The sequence below is a fragment of the Neovison vison genome, chromosome 2, assembly GCF_020171115.1.
Source record: "Neovison vison isolate M4711 chromosome 2, ASM_NN_V1, whole genome shotgun sequence".
In the NCBI taxonomy this organism is placed as follows: Eukaryota; Metazoa; Chordata; class Mammalia; order Carnivora; family Mustelidae; genus Neogale; species Neogale vison.
This window is the reverse complement of record NC_058092.1, coordinates 104,039,917-104,062,207: the sequence shown is the minus strand read 5'-3', so window position 1 is coordinate 104,062,207 and position 22,291 is coordinate 104,039,917. Positions and strand designations below refer to the sequence as shown.

The 22,291-nt window shown below is 39.9% G+C and overlaps 1 protein-coding gene across 8 annotated transcripts in view; it reads right to left on the bottom strand.

The window, feature by feature from the left end:
• The window catches only part of LOC122900399 (myomegalin-like), a 179,894-nt gene that overhangs the window by 91,842 nt on the left and 65,761 nt on the right, over positions 1 to 22,291 (bottom strand). For 7 of the 8 annotated variants that reach the window (XM_044239033.1, XM_044239045.1, XM_044239040.1 and 4 more), the window contains exons 5-8: positions 15,309 to 15,385; positions 11,834 to 11,957; positions 11,466 to 11,641; positions 7,177 to 7,294 (exon numbers count right to left, since the gene is read on the bottom strand). In XM_044239033.1, coding sequence (XP_044094968.1) covers positions 7,177 to 7,294; positions 11,466 to 11,641; positions 11,834 to 11,957; positions 15,309 to 15,385 — 495 coding nt within the window. The remainder of the gene's footprint in view (positions 1 to 7,176; positions 7,295 to 11,465; positions 11,642 to 11,833; positions 11,958 to 15,308; positions 15,386 to 22,291) is intronic. The other variant, XM_044239034.1, reaches the window with a different exon arrangement.

The following is a 22,291-nucleotide window of genomic DNA, read 5'->3' as shown; positions in this document are numbered from 1 at the left end:
AGTTTTCCAAGCATCATTTACTGAAGAGACTATCTTTTCCCCACTGTATATTCTTGCCTACTTTGTCACAGATTACCTGGACTCTATTCTATTCCAATGATGACCTAGGTGTCTGTTTTTGTGCCAGCATCATACTGTTTTGATCATTACACCTTTGTAACATATCTTGAAATTTGTGATTGTGATCCTTCCAGCTTTGCTTTTCTTTTTCCAGTCTGCTTTGGCTATTCAGGGTGTTTTGTGATTCCATACAAATTTTAAGATTATTTGTTCTAGTTCTGTGAAAAATGTTGTTGGTATTTTGATAGACACTGCATTAAATGTGTAGACTGGTTTGGGTTGTATGGATATTTTAACCATATTTATTCTTCTTCATGAGAGATTGTACCTGCCAGACTATATCTTACCAGGAAACAAACTGAGGGTTTTAGAAGGAAGGGTAGTGGGAGGAATGGGTGAGCCTGGTGATGGGTATTAAGGAGGGCATGGATTGCATGGAGCCCATATATACAAACAATGAATCATGAAACACTACATCAAAAACTAATGATGACTAACATAACACAATAAAAATAAATTACTGTGAATTTAATAAATTAATAGTAATTATTAATTAATTGTTAATTAATAAATTAAAAATATTGGTTCTTTCAATCTATGAGCATAGAGTATGTTTTCATTTGTGTCATCTTCAATTTCTTTCATCAGTGTCTTTTTTATGAATTTTATTTATTTATTTTATTTTTTAAATTTCTTTTCAGCGTTACAGTATTTTCAATTTCATTGTTAGTAATTGGTCTGTTCAAATTTTCTATTTCTTCCTGATTCAGTTTTGGAAGATTATATGTTTCTAGAAATTTATCCATTTCTTACAGGTTATCCAATTTCTTGGCATAAATTTTCAATATATTTTTTTAAGATTTTATTTATTTATTTGACAGAGGGATCACAAGTAGGCAGAGAGACAGGCAGAGAGAGAGGTGGAAGCAGGCTCCCCACCAAGGAGAGAGCCCAATGCGGGGCTTGATCCCAGGACTCTGGGATCATGACCTGAGCCAAAGGCAGAGGCTTTAACCCTCTGAGCCACCCAGGCACCCCTCAATATTTTCTTATAATCCTTTGTATTTCTGTGGTATCAGTTGTTTATTTGAGTCCTCTCTCTCTTCCTCTCCCTCCCCCAACTCTTGCTCTTGCTCTCTCTGTCTTCTTTTTCTTTTTCTTTTAATGAGTCTAAGTGTTTATCAATTTTGTTTACTTTTTCAAAGAACCAGCTCCTGGTTTCATCCATCTATTGTTTTTTTTTTTTTTTGAGGTACTTTGGACAGTATGTTTCTAGATATCAATAAATAGTCATTGAATGACTAAATGAGTAAATCAATGCCTTTCCTTTTCATCTCTTATTAAAATTCTACTCATTTCTTACAGATCAAAATCTTCACTGCCTACCCCAGCTCATGACCTTTTGTTCTTTCTCTACTGCTTTATATTTTGTTTCCATCAGTGGCTTCCTTACCTTCCAATCAGACTATCATCTCTAAAGGCAGAGACTAAACCTTATGCATCTTTGTGTTCTTTATTCCTTCATGTTACAGTAGTTTGTGCATTGTAAATTCTCAGTTAATAATTTTCATGAAGCAGTAATAAAATCCCTTATTTTTCCACCACCTTTGCTGCTCTAAAGGGTCAGGACTATAATTGTCTTAGATGATGAGGCCTTTTGCTGAGACACGTTACCAGTAAAGGTTATGTCTGGGAGACAGTGAGGTTGAATGAGGATTTATAAGAGTCTCCACCTTCAACATTCATCAGTTTTAAGAAGAAGATACTGTAAAACTGCTTTGAAAGATCTCCTTATATGAAGTTAGTTGGAGCTGCCCAAGCTCCTAATCCCTGCAAGGTTTTCAGTCTCTGCCTTGAGCAGTGAGTGTTCTTGCCTTAACCTCCACATCAGATCTCTCCATGGTAACACTGGAATGTTTGCTATTTTAAGAATACGCCTCACTGCATGCAGTGTTATTTGCATTAGGTTCTAAACAAGGCATAAATGCAATGGCTTGAGTGTCTGCTGATTTGTATGAGTGGGAGGTCCTGATTGTTTACTGGATTGCTTACCCTAATTCTGTTGTCCTCTTTCATTTTGTAAGGCAACATTTATTTACATGTTAATAAATATTACACTGGGGGAACACTGGAGAATGGAAAAATGAAATAAAACAAGAATTTTTCCAGACCTTCCTTTGCAAGTACATCATTGCTCCTTGCATTCATACCCTGTAGGTCTGGTTTCATTTAAAGGGTTCTTTGAAATGAAGCTTCTACTCTCCCAAAAAAGGGAATCATGTCAGTAACTGGAACTATCACCAGCTTTTCAGAGTGCAGGTCTTTCATCTGCAACTTTGTGAATATACTCACGAAGGAAGAGAAAAATGCTTTGTAAAACTTCACTTTGTTAGCTTTTCTTTTTACTAAAAAAGATGTGGACGTGTTGCTTCAGCATGGCAGCTATATCCAAAAACTCCTGAGTTCTCTGCTCACAATGACATGCTCTCGATCTGAATGGACAAGGGGTGACTGGAAGCAAACATGGAATGATGTCAATTGGTGGCGTGTCAAGTTTATGGCTTTCTTTGTTGCTGTTCTGTGGGGTTAATTATATGATAGAAGGTCATACTACTGTAGAAGTATGCTAAAATGAATGTACAATATTATGGTGGAATGGAAAAAGAAAACAACTAGAGGGATAGTAAAATCAATTAAATTAAATAATCTTGATCAAAACTGTCTCTTTTGGAGGGATGGAAGGCTCTGAAATGAAACTTCCTGTACTTAGAGATTATACTCAGTCCAGACTTTCAGATTTGAGATTACATGAGAAGTACTCATCTATGGGAAATGGCCTAAGAGAAGAGTTTTCACTTGGACAACTCAAACCTAGATGTGTAACGTCTGTGAGCTTCCCTTCTTCTAAAGCCCAACTGTGGTATTCTCAGCTGTGAGGGGTCAGAGGAGGTAGAGGAAATGAGTCAGTCTCCAGAACTCTAGGGATGGCTTTGCTGGAGATGAGGGAATTCTTAAGTCTTTGCAGAGCAGGCCCAGAGCCTAGAAAATGAACTTGGGCCTTCCACATCGTGGGGGTGTGGCTTCTGTGGTGAGAGATGGCCTGGCAGACAAAGGTTGAGGATACAGTGGGAGTAAGATGCTGCTACTCCTGGCAGACAAGGATGACGCCTACAACGCAGGCTTCAGTTGTCACAGATAGCAAGAGTTGTCACACATGACTGTAGACAGAGGGGGGAGACAAAGTACTTTATAACTGGTTTTCTAATGTTCTTGGCCCCTAATTCAAGAATGGATTAGATCAAGCAGTTAATAGCAGCGTCAAACCATGATTTGCTCTCATGAGATGACATCAATTATCTGCTCAGTTAGTCCTCCTTCTAAAGAGCCCAAAAGATTGTCTTTCTAAAATGCAAATCATATGCTTTTATTCCCCCAGCTTAGCTTTTTTTTTTTTTTCTTTAACTCTCTGTTTCTTATAACAGGAAGTCCTTAGCTTGACACTTACGGAATGTCCCAGTTATGTCTTCTATCATTCTATAACACTTAGTATATACCTGGTAATATCAGTTTCTCCCAATTCCTTCACTATGTTCCATATCACTGTATATACTGTACCTGCCTATGATGTATTTCTATTTTCTGCCTGGAGTACTCCGCCTTTAAGGTCCAGGTCAAGAGCAACTTCCAGGTGAGGCTTCTTTGACTTTCAAAGGTAGAGTTAATCCCTGCCATCTGTGGGTTCCTTTCCCACTATACATATATTTCTATCTCTTCATTTATCATTCTGTATTTTGTTCTTTGTTTACATGCCAATCTCTTATTGGACGATAAACCCTTTGGAAGCTACAGCCCCCAGACTAGTGGTTCTTACTGAGTGACTATACCATCTCCTAAACTGCATTTTGCAAATTCATGGGGTGTTTCTTGTTTTTATTGTCATCACCATGATGACTGGAGCAATGGGTGCTATGTAATTTGCAATGAGCCGGGCAAAGCATTGTTCCAAATTCTTAATGACAGCTGTCTACCTATCTATCTGTCTATCTATCTATCATCTACCTGATTCCAGTCTGTATGAAATGCATAACACAAGCAAATTCATTAAGGCAAATTCATTAATTCATTATAACAGAGGTTATCAGGAACTAGGAAAGGGAAGAATGAGGAATTATTGTTTTATGGGTAGTTTCACTGAAAAATCCCAGAAATTTTGGTTCACTGATATTCTGAGAGCTGGTTTTGAACTTTGTCAATAGATCTCTTTTGGTCAGTCACACACATGTACATTTGTGAGACTAGCTCTTCAGAACAGCAGTGTGAATATGGGTATGAACCCACATAAACCTATGTTCAAATTCTTACCTCACCACCTACTGCCTTAATAACTTGGGTTACATCACTTAATCTAAATATTTGTTTCCCTACTTGCAAAGGGAGCTTTATCCTACCTAGTTCACAGGTTGTAATGAAAGCTGGAAAAAAACTGAATGTTCAGGCCTCCACATGGTGCTTAGAGCAGGATCAGGACTCAAAAATGGATCCTTCCTCTTTTCCATTCCTCTTTCCCTTCACTGGCTAGCAGCATCACACGGTTTCATGGACACTCAATAAAAGCTGGGTTTCCAGGGGCACCTGGATGGCTCAATTGGTTCAGCGTCTGCCTTTAGCTCAGGTCATGATCTCAGGGTCCTGGGATCAAGTCCCATGTCAAGCCCCACATCTTGCTCCATGCTCAGTGGGGAGTCTGCTTCTCCCCTCCCCTCATGGCCTCTCCCCCAATCTTGCACACACTTTCTTTCTCTCTCTCTCTCAAATAAATGAATAAAATCTTTTAAAAATGTATTTTCACTATAGGGGTCCCTGGGTTGAGCGTCTGACTCTTGATTTCAGATCAGGTCATGATCTCAGGGTTGTGAGATGGAGCCCTGTGACCTGCTCATGCTGGATATGGAGTCTGCTTAAGATTCTCTCTCTCTCTCTCCCTCTCTGCCTCTCCCTCTCTCCCCTGCTTGCACACTTAAGTATGCACACATGCATACCCATGCATTTTCTCACTCTTAAAAAATTTTTTTTCCACTTCCAATAAAATTATGTTGCTTTCCATTACCAACATGTTACCATTTTGATTGTAGTAGAAACAGTATTAGTATTATTGGTAACTCTGTAGGATTAAAATGTGAAGTTTTGTTTTGTGCTTTCATTACTGAATGACTTTTAAATGTTCCATGGGGGCACTGGTGAGGTAATACAACTTTATATAATCCCCTGAACCTACAATGGAATTCTGCTATATATATTTATATATATATATACACAATGTTAATATACAGTGAGTTTTCCATGACTGGAACTGCTGTGAAAATGAAGAAAGAGTTGATTTTTCTACTGTTTGGAAATTTACCAAGAGTTTTGCACCTTGGCATTGTCACCCTCATTTACTAATCGCATTCCCCTTGCTGTTTTTGAATCACCAGTATAACATGACTGCATCAGGCTACATTTGAAGCTATGACAGTCGCTTAGTTTTCCCTACAGATACAAACACCTGACTCTTTCTTTATGTCTGCTAATATAATTGTGCTCATGTATGTGTGTGTATGTGTGTGTATGCATATACATACTATACATATGTATATACTCATGTGTGTGTATATATATACATGTGCAATGTATATTTTTAAATAAACACCATTTTATTATAAATTATTCTTATTATATCTCATATGTTAAGGGCTTATATTAATTTGAGTTAATATATAAGGTTGGTAGAGCAGCACTGAGCCCGCAGAAAATGCTACAATATGTGCTGAACCATAATTACATGTATACGCATCATTTCCCGAATTTGTTAACCAGAGATTTCTAACCAAAGTGGAGTCACAGTCCAAGAAGTTTATAAGTATAGCTGAAATAGTGATTTCTTCTGGCCTTGTCATGGCCCAAGTGCCCAGACTGACGACCTCCAAGTAAGAAGCTCCATCCACTTACCACTGTACCTTACAAATATTATCATTTCCTGTTTGTGCCATGACACAGAAAAGATAGGAAGCACTGCTTTAGCCTAGTTCTTCTCCCTGCTCCTTTCATCCTGACTCCCAGCTCTCTAGATGTGAACCAAGAAGTTAAACCCCACTGCTCTAAGACCTGTAAGAATACTCAGTAATTGTTTATGCTGCTTGTGCAAAGATATATTCTAGGGTTCTTTTAGGAAATACCTTTTTACAAAATTAAAAGTTGAGGGGAAGAGGAGAGTTTACTCTGAGGTAACTTCAAGGGCAACAATATATACTAACACAATTTTTATACCACAGTAAGAATTCTTCAATATTAAAACAGCATTATGCATTATGCACACTTGAAACTAATATAATACTGTTGGTTAATGATACTGGAATTAAAATGATAAATAAATAAAAACAACATTAACTGAGAAAGAACCCACATTAAACATTCTGTACAATTATAAATCACTCAGGGTGGTGGGCAAAATTCTAATGGCCCCAGTGCTTCCCACCCCTGGTAGGTACCACATCTTCACATAATCCCTACTTCTTGAGTGTGGGTGAGACCGACAACTTATTTCTAAGGAATAGAACATGGCAAAGATGAGGGAATATAGTTGCATAGTTGTGCTACGTTACATGGCAAAAGTGAATGGATCTTGTACATACAGCTGAGGTCCCTACTCAGTTGATTTTCAGTTAACCAAAAGGGTTATAACTGTGGACCTGACCCAATCAGGTAAGTCTCTTAAAAGACTGTGTAGAGGTAGAGAAGCAAAGGAACCCCTTTTCTCTCTGCTGCTGGCTGTGAAGAAACAAGCTGCCACAACCCCTACAGCCACTCAGAAATAAATTCTTCCAACAATCTTAGGGGACTTAGAAGACAATCCTTCCCTAAGTGACTCTCCCGATAAGAAAGCAGTTTGCTCATACCTTGATTTCAGATTTGTGAAATGCTGGCAAAGAAAACCCAGCAAAGCCATGCCTGGACCCCTGACCCACAGAAACTGTGGGATGATGAATGTATGTCATGTTAATCCACTAAATCTGTAGTCATTTCTTACGCAGCAAGAGATGATGAACATGGAGGCAAAAAGCTCTGCCCACACCTCACCTGCACATCCATGCTAGTTGGCTCCTCCAACAGATGGAGCAGTTGTTGTTTCTCTTGAGACAGCTGTTCTACGAGCTGCTTCTGGGCAGCCAGGCTCTGATTCAGTTCTTCAATTCTTCTGGAGCAAAGAAAAAGTCAGAACAACACTTACAGTCATGATACTATTATTGCCTTTATTATTCAGCCCATTCCAAAGACAGCATAATCGAGTCCAGTCAGTTTTTACCTTTGTGGGTCACGGAACTCATACTTTTTCTCAGAAGGCCACATATTCTCTGCTGTAGCCCCCTACTATGTACACACATGACCTTCTGCTTACATATTCACTAGGTTCACAGACCTCCTGAAGCTGACCCATGGATCTACAGACCATAGGTGTGTAACTCTTATAATAAGAGCCCAGAAGCCATGTTTCTGGTTGTTATTGTTCCATTCAAGAAATAATTTCTGGATAACCATTATATAAACTCACATACCCTACCCAATACCGGGAATATAAAGTTGGAAAGCATACAATCTCTGCTTTGTAGAAACTTTTTACAAGATTTATTTATTTATTATTTTAGAAAGAGAGCAGGAGGGAGAGGCAAAGAAAGAGGGAGAGAGAATCTCAAGCAGACTCCCAGCTGAGCACAGAGCCTGATGCAGGGGTCAGTCCCACAATCCTGAGATCTCATAACCTGAGCCAAATCAAGAGTCGGATGCTCAACTGACTGAGCCACCCAGACAACCCTCTGTCCTGTCGAAACTTAAATTCTTTTGGTGTGTGTGTGTTATGTCAGGGGTTTGGGGAGTGGGGAGACACAGCTACAAAAACAAATAACAGGAACAGAATGTAAGGAGTGCTACCATGACACAGGTGCCCATCTTATATAGAGTACACTGAGCGCTGGCATGGAACTGTAGGAAGAAAGAGTGAGTCACTGAACTTGAAATAGTCTGTGGGACTTCAGGAGACAAGATTTGGAAAACTGCACTGTTTTCCAGGTACAGGGAGGAACTTGAATCAAGGAACGAAGTCATAAAGATACAAGATATTTTGGGGGAAGAGTCACTGAAACAAAGGCTGCAGGGGAGAGGTGAGGGCTAAAGAAGAGGCTGGAAATTCAGACTTGGATTTAGATTATCAGACCACGCACAGCGTGCTGAAGTATACAAACTACAGCTTCCAATCAACAGCTATTCCTCATTTGCTATGTGCAAAGTATATCTTGCTGTTTCTCTTGAGTCTTAGAGTACTAGAGATACCTGTCCTTGGAAAACACACTGGTACTAAACGAAATATTTCCAATTGTCATTATTATTCTTATGTAGGTGTGTAAGGTAGGGATAATACCTTGGGAGGGAAATAGTTGGGAGAAATGTGAGAGGTGCCCAAAAGTCAAATAGGGAGCACATAGACAAATTATAAATTTATTTAAATTTTATAATTTATTTAAAATTTAAAATTTATAAATTAATTTATAAATTATAAATTAATTAAGGCTTGAGGATTAGCTAAGATTTGTGAGAGGTGCCCAAAAGTCAAATAGGGAGCACATAGACAAATTATAAATTTATTTAAATTTTATAATTTATTTAAAATTTAAAATTTATAAATTAATTTATAAATTATAAATTAATTAAGGCTTGAGGATTAGCTATAATTTATAAATTATAAATTAATTAAGGCTTGAGGATTAGCTAAGATTTGTGTAGGAACTTTAAAAGAACTTTAAAAACTTAAAAATATCATGCAAATGCAAGCTATAATAGTAATTATGATGATGAGGGGCACCTGGATGGCTCAGTCAGCTAAGCACCCGACTCTTCATTTTGGCTCCAGGGGTGAGATCAAGGGTGATCTCAGGGGTGAGATCAAGCCCTGAGTCAGGGTCCATACTGGGTGTAGAGCATGCTTAGGATTCCCTCTCTCCTTCTTCCTCTCTCCTCCTTACCCTTCCCACCTGCTTGTGCTCTCTCTCGCTCTCTCTCTCAAAAAAAAAAAAAAAAAAAAAAAAAAGTAGGGCATCTGGGTGGCTCAGTTAACCAACTACCTTCAGCTCAGGTAATGATCCCAGAATCCTGGGATCGAGTACCACATTAGGCTCCCACCTCCACGGGGAGTCTGCTTCTCCCTGTGACCTTCTTCCCTCTCATGCTGTCTCTCAGTGTCTCTCTCTCTAGGTAGGTAAATAAAATAAATAGGTAAATAAAAAAGAATAATTATGATGATGAATATGGATTCCATATCAAATTCCCCATGGTATCTATGCTAGAACATTCCTTTTTTTCTCAAGCCTCCAACCTTACTTATCCCTTTGACCCTCAGTCTCTATAGATGATCTATTCTCCTATTTTACAGTACAAAGTTGATAAGGCCATTTGATATAAACTCCCTAACTTATTGGTCACATGTTTTGTTTGTTTAACAAGTGTTTGTTGGGACACGAACATGAGACATGAATTTCAGGGAACCTAGCAGGGAAAATCTGAAATCAAATATAATGTGACACTGAGAACTGTACAATAATGGTTGTGTACATAAAACAAGGCATAAATATAGAGACTTAATTCTGCTGTCACAAAAGCACTCACAAAAGTGATGCCTGTGTGAGTTTTGAAGTATGAATAGAAGTTCACCAGGAAGGAAAAACACAGCAGATGCTTTCCACAGAAGGAAGAGCATAAGCAAAATTCAGGAGACCTGACATAGCAATATTTGCTTCTGGAGGCAATGTGTGAATTCAGGATTTAGATGCCTACAATGCTTGCGGCCATGTTACACAACTTTCTCAATGCCAGTTTCTTCATTTATAAAGTATAATAATCCCTACCTCTAGGGTTGTTAGGAGAATTAAACAACATTATAGTGCTCAGCTCAGTATTGTAAGAGTGAACCAAACTTTAATCATCATTGTTATTACTAGTCATGAACTAGTGAAGTGTGAAGGGTTCATGGTGGGGATGAGTCTGGGAAAAATCAGGGGTCAGATCATAAAAGGCTTTGACAACCATGCTAAGAAGAATGGATCTTACCTCCTGAAGGTGTTGGAGAGCATTTTATTTTAATTTTTTTAAATATTTATTTATTTGAGGGAGAGAGAGTAAGTGGGATAAAAGGCAGAGAGACAGAGTCTTCAAGTGGACTCCCTGCTGAGCGCAGAGCCTGACACAGGACTCGATCTCATGACCCCATGAGATCATGACCTAGGCCAAAACCAAGAGTTGGACACTTAACTGACTCAGCCACCCAGGCACCTCTGGAGAGCATTTTAAATGACTCTGTCATGTCAGTATTCAGATCTGTGGCTCAAAAAGATCACATTACTCATTGTAGGTACACTGTGTGTTTTTCACCCATCCAGTAAAAACTACTGAATGCTTTTTATGCCACATAGTACCATGTATCTAAGGGCCTAAATTATGTGTCAGTTTGATACTGTTGAATTTTCCACTTCAGAACTTTTCTGAATTGTTAGATTATAATAAAATAGAGAGTGACAGGACAGGAAGTAAAGAAATAATTGGGAAGTTGCTGCATTAACCTACACAGAGGTGAACTCAATAATTGCCCAGTTACTTTTAGAAGAAAACTCAACTTCCTTATGGCATACAAAGCCAGCACAATCAGACCTTATTCCCAGTGAAGCTAGTCTTTCCCAGACCCTCTGCTCTAGTTATGTAGAACTATTTGCTGGTCTTGAAACATGCCGTTCCCTCTGCCTCCCTTGTGTAATTTCTCATTGGCACAGAGTTGTTCCCTTTCTACCCCTTTCCTATATTATTTCTTTGAACTCCTATTCATTCTTCAAAACCCAGCTCAGATTTCATTGCCCCCAGGAAACTTTCAATGGCACCTTACTCTTTTAGTCTGGAACAGATGAGAATCCTCTATGTTCCAAGAGCATCCCATGCTACTTCTATCAGAGAACTTCTTAAAATCACATAGCATGTTTTTCACCGAGAGGACCTGGGTCTTTCATCTCTATAACTTTTGTGTTTAGGCCAGTGTCTGGCATGTAGGAGGTGCTCAATAAACGTAACTAAGTGAGTCCATGTCTCTTTTTTGCCACCATCTGACCATTGTTCTACTAATACTTGACAGCTAAGAAGTGAGTTCTGTTAATGGATACTGTGGAAGACTCAACACTAAAAAGAAAATCCTTGGTTGTGGTGGCCATAAAATCCTGGACATTATGAAGGTCTATTCTAGGGCCTTAAAATGGACCAGCACAGCTGATATATGCTTTTGTCACCTCAAAAACAAGCAAAAGACAAGTGACAAACAGAGCACCAGAGGCACTTACTTGTCCCGCTGGGCCAGCGTCTCAGTGTATTGGTCAGGATCAACCCGGTCCGTTGGTACCTCGTCCCTGTCCTTGGTGACTCCCTTCAGTTTCTCAGAGAGCTCCAGGTTACACTCTTTCTCTGCTTCCACCAGAGCTGCCATGCGCGTGGCCTCATTCTTTGCTAGCCTGGATTCCTGCAAAAAAGAATGAAAACTTTTTTGCAGAGGCTGCGAAGTCCCACCCAGGTTAGGAACCCAAGACTGTGGACACTTGGATGAGTCTGGGAAGGAAAGGAAGGAAAGAAAAGGTGAGTGCCGGGAGGCAGAGCAGTCAGGAAATGGATGAAAAGGGGTCCGGAGCCATGGATCTCTGAAAGTCTGGCTCACCTCCTGCAGCAGCTGAATCTTATTCTCCAGGAGCTCGTGAACATGCTCCGTCTCCTGCTGTCTCTCCTCAAACTGGCGCCGGAGCTCAGCTTCATTATGGCTGTTGAGATTCTCCACATCAGCCCTGAAACCACAGAGCATTTGCCAGTCAGATCTAGTCATATAATTTACCTAATGGACCCATTTAGGTTGTTTCAGCAATTCAGAGTCACACTGATGAGAAAAAAAAAAAAAATGGAGCGTTTTTCCCTCTGCAATTACTTGTGGAACTTTTTTCAAACTTTTCAGGTAATCTTTCAGGAACTCTAATTTTTTTGTTGCTTGTCAATCAGAACACACTTGACTTCCTAGAGGCTTCATTATCGCTATCACTTCAAGAGGAGAATCTTTCATTTGGGAGCTAGGCAGGCATCAAATGGTTCAGAATTCAACATCCATGTTCCTCTGTCCCTGGTCTCTTCCATTTAGACTGTTCTCCCAGAGTGCTTTGCTAATTCCCTGTCTTTCTTGCTATTTGAATTTAAAGTGTGTCTTCCATTTAGGGTGCTGGGACAGAATATCCATTTGGACAGGCACAGAAATGCTCTCTTCCTTTACAAACAGTAACCTACAGGCTGTCCTGAATTTGGGTTACCTATCCAGTTTCCCCATGGTCCCATGCAGAGAACAGACATTTAATCTATGAAGCTCAGGGCTCTGACCCAGCTTTGCTTCTCTGATGTCCTTAGGAATGAATGTCCAGGCACTAGCATGAAGCGGGTAAGGTGTCACAAGCTTATTTATAGCTAACGACAGCTGCCCTTGGATATTTGAGGATTAACAATTTGGAGGCAATATCAGGTGCTGAATGATCTTAATTCCGGTTTGGTTGTATTCCTGTTTTAAGCCATTTGTTGAGAACCATGGACCATCTTCTTGTTCTCAAAGCAGAGAACAATATTATGCCTTCATAGGTTCATGATAAATCAAAGTTGCTCTAACCAAGCCCAGTGGTTCTTTAATGTTTGACCCACAAGTCTGTGTCTATAAAAACCAAAGGGGGCTTTCCCAAATTATGGGATTCTTTGGTTGATAATGGACACTACTCGGTACCATCTCAGAGGCTCTATTTTCTGGAGTTCATACATCATTATACAGATTGGGGGTGGGAGTAGAGGATCTTGGTTGTAAGGGACACAACTCAAGAAAATAACTCGAGACCTGCAAAAAAGGCAGACTTCAAGAATCATCAACTTTAACTTTGACTTCATATTCCTTGATAAATGCAACGGATGACAGCTAACTACAATATCTTGAGGATAGAAGTTACATATTTTCAGAGTAACTTGGCAGGGAATGCCTGATTTAATAGGCTACAGCTGTTGTAAATTCACAAGGGCGTTGAACTTGATGCCAGAAATGTGGGCTCTGCCACTCATTTGAGAAGACTTTAATGTACCTTAGTTTTCTTATTTCTAAAAATAGGATAATGCCATCCAATTAGAAGTTAAACTGACATAAAACATGTTTTAAAAAAATTATACAAATCTCAAAATTAATTTCTCGGTTGTAAGTTTTCCTAAAGTCTGTTAGCTCATTTAATGACTTAGTAAATCTTTAGTAATACCAGCATCATGTGTACAATTGAGTCTGATTTTGAGTATTCTGATCTTGATTGACTGTCATTCTAAATATCAAGAAATACTACAGAGGAGCACCTCAGTAGCTCAGCTGTTAAGCATCTGCCTTCAGCTCAGGTCATGATCCCAGTGTCCTGGGATCGAGCCCTGCATCAGGCTCCCTGCTCAGCCGGGAGTCTGCTTCTCCCTCTCCTGCTCCCCCTGCTTGTGTTCCCTCTCTCACTGTCTCTCTCTCTCTCTCTGTCAAATCAATAAACAGAATCTTAGAAAAAAAAAAAAGCAATACTGTAGAGACAGAAGGAATGCCAGATGAGATTAATGCATACAGATCCCAGAATAGAATTTTAATAGCAATTTTAACAATACTTGTTATTGAAAACTAAGGGGGTTTTAATGACAAAATCAATAAATTATAAAAGTAACCATTTTAACAATACAAAAAAATATAAAGAAAAAAATGAACAAGTCTTCTCCCCAACAAAAACTCTTTTTTTTTCCCAATTTATTTATTTTCAGAAAAACAGTATTCATTATTTTTTCACCACACCCAGTGCTCCATGCAAGCTGTGCCCTCTATAATACCCACCACCTGGTACCCCAACCTCCCACCCCCCCGCCACTTCAAACCCCTCAGACTGTTTTTCAGAGTCCATAGTCTCTCATGGTTCACCTCCCCTTCCAATTTACCCAAATTCCCTACTCCTTTCTAACGCCCCTTGTCCTCCATGCTATTGGTTATGCTCCACAAATGAGTGAAACCATATGATAATTGACTCTCTCTGCTTGACTGATTTCACTCAGCATAATCTCTTCCAGTCCCATCCATGTTGCTACAAAAGTTGGATATTCGTCCTTTCTGATGGAGGCATAATACTCCATAGTGTATATGGACCACATCTTCCTTATCCATTCATCCGTTGAAGGGCATCTTGGTTCTTTCCATAGTTTGGCGACTGTGGCCATTGCTGCTATAAACATTGGGGTACAGATGGCCAACAAAAACTCTTAATCCCATATCCCTGATACAAGTAATGTTAAGAGTTTGGTATGTAAACCTCTAGGTTTTTTGTTAGTTTGTTTTTTTGTTTGTTTGTTTGTTTGTTTTTAAGCATAATCAAGCAAACACATGTAGACACAGAGGAGACTATCTTTACACAAAGGGGCTTATATCGTAAATATCACCCAGCACTGTTGCCCACATTGCTTAGTCTACCAGGGACCTCCCACCAAGACAATAATATAGTACTAACTCTTTCTTTTAAATGATTGAAAAATATTCCACAGTATGGTTATATCAAAATGTATTCAACCATTGCCCTGGTAATGGATAGCTATTTCTAGTTTTTTGCCATATAATGTTTTTGTAGTAAACATCCTTCTGCATTTATTCTTTCATAATCATGCTTTTATTTTGTTTTATTTTTCTTCGTGCTTTTATTTTTGAGGGATAGAATCATTTTAGAGATTATCTGGTCAAAGGTAATGTGTATTTTTCCCTTTGGTAGGTAGTGCTACGGACCAAAAATGTTGCCATAATTCACTCTCACCAGCAGTGTATGAGAGTGTCCACTTTTCCCCAAATCTATGCCAGCCCTTGATGTTATCAGCTGACTGTTGAATATGAAGTTTATAATCTTAAACCAGGTAAATTCCCAATCTACCTCAAGGTCTGTCAGATCTAGTAACAGGGAAAGCGAAAGGGAAAGAAAGCACATTGTCTGAGTTTCTAAATTGTCCACAACAATCACATACCAGAGTTAAGATGAAGGAATTTGGTTCCAAATCTACTGTTTTCAGATTAATAAACCAGACTCTTGAAAGTACCAAGAGTTCAACTGCTTTAAACTGCAACTCACCATGTTTTATCTAGATGCTGTTTCTTGTCCGCGAGTTCTCGTTTCAGGCTCTCTACTTCAACCTTCAGCTCGATGTTCTGAAAAGCACACAGGTATTAATTGTCATTGACTGTCCCACACCCTCTGTCCTGGAACCAGGTTCCTACTTGAGTCTTGCCTTGGTCTACAGCTTCTCATCTTAACCCAGCCCTCTTCACAACCCATGACATAAACGAGATTCAGATGGATCAGTAACCCAGTCAAGGATGAATGGACTATGCAGCTTTAGGATATCCCTGGAGCTACTTATCTGTTCTCACAAGCCATTCATTCTTGCCCCTGGATGAAGAACACCACCAAAGTCTGTTCTCTGAAGCATCAGAGGGTAGCGTGTATATTAAAAATAATTTTTCTTACCCATGTAAATCTGCTTCTGAATGCCAAATTGCTATATATAGAATTATAACTTAAATATAACTGGGGACTTAATTATTTAAAGAAATTATGTTGCAAACGTTTTTGAAAACAATACACTGCCCTTACCATTAAATTGGATTTTGAAAAATTGCAATTGCCTAAGGTGGTAAGGGAGTCTGATGGTAAATCTATGAAGGAGACCATTTTTGTTGAGGTGAAACAGCAACAAATTACAACTTGACAAACACAAAAGGGAAATAACATCCCAGGAGAAGTAAAGTATGAACAGAGATTTGGTGTAATGTTGTCCACAGAATGTCCAATGCAGCTTGAATGGCCTGGTGAATGGTGAAGAGTGGGAAATCAGTGCAGGAAATGTTTACAACTAATTTGTGAAAGCCATGCTAAGACAACTGAATAGTAGTCAGTAGACAACAAGAACTCATCAGGGAGCTTTAGGCAAAATATTGCCATGATCAGGTCTGAGTTGAGGGAGGAGTTTACAGTAGATGTAAAAAAGGTGAATGAGTCAGGAAGCAACTGCTCAGAATAGAGATAGGGACTGTCTGGGGTCAAAGACGTAGAGGGAGCAAGACTCAAAAGGCATTTCCAAGGGGAAATCCATGGGGCTTGCTGGTGTGTGTGTGTGTGTGTGTGTGTGTGTGTGTGTGTGAGAGAGAGAGAGAGAGAGGAGCAAAGACAATGCTGAGATTTCTAGCATGTGGGTGGTAATGCATACTATTAACTAAAATAGGGAACAGAAAAAAAGGAGCAGGTTTGTCGGGGAACCTAATGAGGAGTCTAAAAATACTAGTCAGGGCTTTGCTTTATTAAGGCTTAGAGCAGCGTATACAGAGAATGTACTCACTAGAGAGTGTATACACTAGTACACACACAAGAGAGTGTACACAAAGTTAGTCCCTTCCCTGAATACATAATATGAAGCTGGAAGCATTTCATCAGTGTATGTTATGGACTCCATCACATGCACCTCGGTTTTCCCACAGGTATAGTGCGGTTGCTTTTCTTTAAAAAATGAAGATAATGAAGTCTATTCCACAGGGGGCTTTGTGCAGAGTCAATGGGATAAGGGACATAATACACCTAGAACTCTGCCTTGCACACGGCTGCTCAACAACCTTATGTTCACTGGCTAACAGGTGCCAGTCAAGAGATCTCTGCCCCACCAGGAAAAATATCTAAATCTGAAGGAAGAAAAAATGGAATGTTAACTACCCTGGAATTAATAGAGAAAAAAAGAAAAAAGGGGAAAAAATGGAGGATGCAAATTCTGTGGGCTTTCTCTGTTCCAAATCCTAGATAAGAAAATGAAGCCACTACTTGAATTAATTCGGCAAAAGATTCCAGGTCCCTCATTTTAAAGATAAGGAAACTGAAACTTGAAGACTTCCTCTAAGATAAAAATAATAATAGAATGTAGCATTCAACTTTTGCTCCAGCATTTCAGCCAGAGACCAGCCCAGGAAACACTGCCAATTTTTGCTTGATTTAGTAGAATGTGGTAAATTATAGAATTAGGGAATGTGCTACATTAGGCAGTTAAGTGTAAGTATAGTGGTCAAGAACACAGGCCCTGAAGGTGAGAAAAACCTCAACCTTCTCATCTATCCAAGGAGGACCATAAATCTTACTAGGGTGTTAAGAAGATTAAATGAAATAATGCACAAAACGAACATTACACAATCCATGGCATGCAGTAAGCATTCAGAAAATGTTAGCTATTATTATCCATAAAAACAAAAATTCACCCTCTCTGACTGGGACAGCTGAACTTCTCAACCAATCCTGTGCTAAACTAACATTATGTCATGGAAAGGAAAGAAAGTTACTACGCCAAAGTTAGGCTATCCCAGACACCTGTACATGAATACACACCCAATCTGAACAGCCTTCCCATGAGCTTTATCCTCCTGTGATAAGTAGAAAAGACAAAAGAAAAACAGGGAAAGAAAAGAAGAAAGAGGGAAGATGAAAAATAGAGCTACTTCTCCAGGCTTTGGTATTGAGTCCACTGAATCAAACAGACAATCAAGTTTATAAAGTTCAGATAGAACTGCTATAATAGTTTCATCTCAGGGTGCCTGGGTGGCTCAGTTGTTAAGCGTCTGCCTTTGACTTAGGTCATGATCCCAGAGTCCTGGGATCTAGCCCCACATCGGGCTCTCTGCTGGGTGGGAATCCTGCTTCTCCCTTTCCCTCTCCCCCTGCTTTTGCTCCCTCTCTCACTGTATCTCTCCCTCTGTGTGCCAAATAAATAAAGTCTTTAAAAAAATAATAATAAAAGAGTTTCATCTCCACAAGATGAGAGCCTGAATCTTCTATCAGTTATTCCAGGGGATCAAAGTACTTTCACGGGTGTTAACAAAATCTACCACATGGAAATTTGAGTTCATAACCAACTGACAGCATTATGGTCTCACCCTTGTAACCTCTTTCTGCAGAAAAATCTCTGTGTGATTTATCCCATTTATTCATTCTCCATTAGCAAATATTCATATGTAAATTGTCCAATTCTAAGTACAGCTGGAGTGGATTCCAAATTAACCCCATCTGCTTGCTTGTCTTATCACTAAGTCTTGTCAGCTTTTGGTTACAATAGCTGAGGAAATTTTTGTACTCAAGAAAGGCGCAGCTGGGCTGGCGAGGGGAGAGAGCTTCTTTTTCTACATGTCCCCAGAGGAGTATTCACCCATCTAAGTGAAGAAAAATTTCACTGATGAAGCTAAAATTAAATGATTGGAAATACAATAAACCTTCCTTATAACGTTAGTACCTAGAGCTTGAGAACTGGGCTAATGATGAGCTTGTAGATCAACTGTGTTTAATCAGACTTTCTCTGTGTCACAACTTGTCTTGTTTCCAGAAAAACTGCATGACCAGAGTCTTGACAGCAATTTGTGTTAAATACAGGATTCTCCTGAACTGATTTCCACCGTGGTGTTTACTGCAGGGTCCAACACAGAACTGGGTTAAAAGCAACCAATGGTAACTAATTACCTAATTCCTCTCCAAGGCTTCCACTTAAAAAAAAAAATAAAGATTTTATTTACTTATTTGAGAGAGAGAGAGAGAGACAGAGTGAGAGAGCATGAGAAGCAAGGTCAGAGGGAGAAGCAGACTCCCCATGGAGCTGGGAGCCCGATTTAGGCCTCGATCCCAGGATTCCAGGATAATGACCTGAACTGAAGGCAGTTGCCCAACCAACTGAGCCACCCTGGCACCCCAAGACTTCCATTTTAACTCTACAAATCGATCCACTGCTCATAACTTCATATTCATGCAAGTGTGTGTGTGTGTGTGTTTCAATTACTCTTCAAGCACCTTGAGAACAGGGACTATGTCTTATTTTATATCTCTCATAATTTGCTGCTGGGGTAAGAGCAGACACTTAAAACAAAAGAGAAAAAAAAAAAAAAAAGCTTGACCACATACAGTCCTTGATAAAACCAGCAAGCAAAGTATGTGTTAGAGATTAAAGGTTGCTGGAACCAAAGTTCTTCCCATTGCCGTTCTTGACCTCAGGAAGTTCTCTGTGTCACAAGATGTGAATTGGGATCAGTGAGTGAAGGAAATGGATATCACATCTTTGCAAGACAGTAGGTTAGATGCCAGAGAGGAGCACAGCCTTCCACAGAAGAATCCTTATTTGTGACAAAAATAAATATGGCCAGATCTCACTTTAAATCAATTCTGTAAACTAAAATGATTCAAGAAGAAATAGGTTAGCAGGAAAGAGTCTCCAGATCTTATGAGCAGACCCTCTTGTAATGTGTAATTATTCAAAGTGAAAACTAACTCTAAGTGGATGGGTTTTATTTTAAATTTTTTTCTTTTTAGAATTGTAACATTCAAGAAAAAGTGTAGCTCATAAATACCTTTGCATACAGAGTAAATTTCTTTTCCAGACCTCTCTGATACCACTGGGGCAAAGCCATAGTTCTATAAAACAGGGTGAAGTATTGACTATTTTCATAAGGGGTTCTATGTGTCCTGACCAAGGGAAAAATGACTGGTCCCTACAAATCCCTAGAAATACATTTGAGTAGCTTCCAAGTGAGTTATTTGTAGATGAAGTTACTTTCCATTCACCCAGTTTTAAAGCAAAAATAGAACTCTAGTGGGTCTAAATATCTGGTTCTGTCATTAACTAACCGTGCGACGCTGAACTAATCATCCTCCAAATTTTCTGTTTTTATACAATTAATTTAAATCAGAGCCTCCGGGGCGCCTGGGTGGCTCAGTGGGTTAAGCTGCTGCCTTCGGCTCAGGTCATGATCTCAGGGTCCTGGGATCGAGTCCCGCAACGGGCTCTCTGCTCAGCAGGGAGCCTGCTTCCCTCCCTCTCTCTGCCTGCCTCTCTGTCTACTTGTGATCTCTCTCTGTCAAATAAATAAATAAAGTCTTTAAAAAAAAATAATAAATCAGAGCCTCCCCCTCTTGCCCATAAGAATTATAATACAACCCCCATTGCTCATTTCAGTTGATGTGAGACACTTAGCCAGAATGTGTTCAAATGCAAAACATAAAGTTGTTAGACCCTAGGGTAGAGGACAGACTTTATTCTTTCTCCTGTCATCTACTAGCACAGTGAAGCCCCAAATTAGAAACATACGTTGTCCCAACATGTGACAAGTGTCCTTCATTGTCCTGGAAAGGACAATACGGCAGTGTCTTCAACTTCAGTAACCAGAAGACTACAAGACAAGGGCACTCTTCTGCCAGAGACTGCCTTAGCGTCCAGTCCCCCAAAGAGATGGAAAAAACCAAGTGGAAAAGTTTCGACTTATACAGTACAAAATACAAGGATCCACATTCAAATAACAAAACTCCTCTATTCAGATCACTCTTTCAAGCCCTACACTTTCAGTCCTTAGCAGAGGCCTGAAAACTACACCATTTCCTTCCTAGCCCAGTTTACCTTGGTTAGACAAACACAGACTGAATCCACATGGAGGCCGTGGATGGGTTCTCAGGTGACTGGGTATTTGGACAGATGCAGCTAGGGTTCGTGTGTGTGTGTGTGTGTGTGTGTGTGTGTGAGAAAGAGAGAGAGAGAGAGAGAGACAGAGACAGAAAGGGTGCTCACTAGAAAGAAGACAGGGTAGCTGACTTGTGAGATTTGTATTTTCACCTAATTCTAGTACTCTAATAGGTACTAGAAAGAGCAAGGCAGTCCCAACCACAGTCCTTAGGGAACTTGCTGCCTATAGGGGCCATTAACCAGACAATTATAACAGAGTGTGGTAAGCAGAGGAGACCTAACAGGACTGGGCTGGCTCAGTCTGTGGAGCATGCATGCTTGATCTCAGGGTTGTGAGTTCGAGCCCCAATGACATCTTAAAAAACAAAACAGAAACTGAGGAAACCTAGCACCAGACAGCTGAATGGAAATGCATGCAGGTGGGAGGTATAAATGGCAGCACATAGATAAATCCTGTAACTTCTAGCTTTAACCTCCAAAGAAATAACTCCTAGACTCAACTCAGGTATGCCCCACCTTGGGTTGCCCCTCCTCTCAGCTCCCTCATTCTAATCTTTCAGGAAGAAGACCTATAAATCAGAAACCACAGAGCTGCTGAGGGAACATAAAGGAAGAGGGTACTCAGGGCAGCGTGGGGTACAATGCAATGTCTGTAGAGGCCTCTTGTAGGCTTAAGGGATGGAATGTAGAAAGGACCCATGGGGACTCCCTGGCTGGATACAGACAGACCCTTAAAGAAGCCCCCTCAACACAGCCATAGGCCCTCACTGACCAATGGGCTGCTTACAACCAGGCACAGTTACCAAAAAAGGGAAGATTCCATTTGTGGCCATCCTTCCTCACCTTCCCACTTTAAATCAGCCCCCACCCACTGCCTCCCTGCGGACAGTCTCTCCTCTGCTGTCCCGCCCACTGCTCCCTTGTGGTGTATTCAATAAGCTACTATCTACTTTGTTCTGCCTCAAGTGAACTCTAACACCATCTGTGCCACCGGCTTCCGCCCAATCATTGCCCCACATTTGGAAGCCCCTGTCCGGTCAAGAGACACCCATTTAGATACTACTGTTTGGACTTTAGAACGAAACTGTCCTGGGTTCAAATGGAAACTCTCTCACATTCTATTAGGTTGAATCACATGAAAGTGCAAATATTCAGCCATTTTTTACAGTTTCACATAGCTCATCCTCTGCATTCTAGAGTTAAAACATGTAATCTAAGTTTTCGTTGCTAACAGCACTTCAGAGATATTGAGAAATTAAAGGAAAAGACGTAAGTGAAAATATTTAACATACGGTGGGTGTTCAATAAGCATTAGTTTCCCCAAAGGGAGTAAGATGCATGAATCATAGAAAAGAGAGAATACTCTTTCTGGCCAACCCTGAGTTTAGGAACCTAAGAAAAGATAGATGAAAATGAGATGTCTTAGGACACCTGGGTGGCTCAATTGGTTAAGTGTTTAACTTTTGATTTCAGCTCAGGTCTTGATCTCAGGGTTGTGAGTTCAAACCCTGCACTGCGCTTCACACGGGGCATGGAGCCTACTTTTAAAAAAAAAAAAAAAAAGGTGTTTTTGGATTTTGATGGT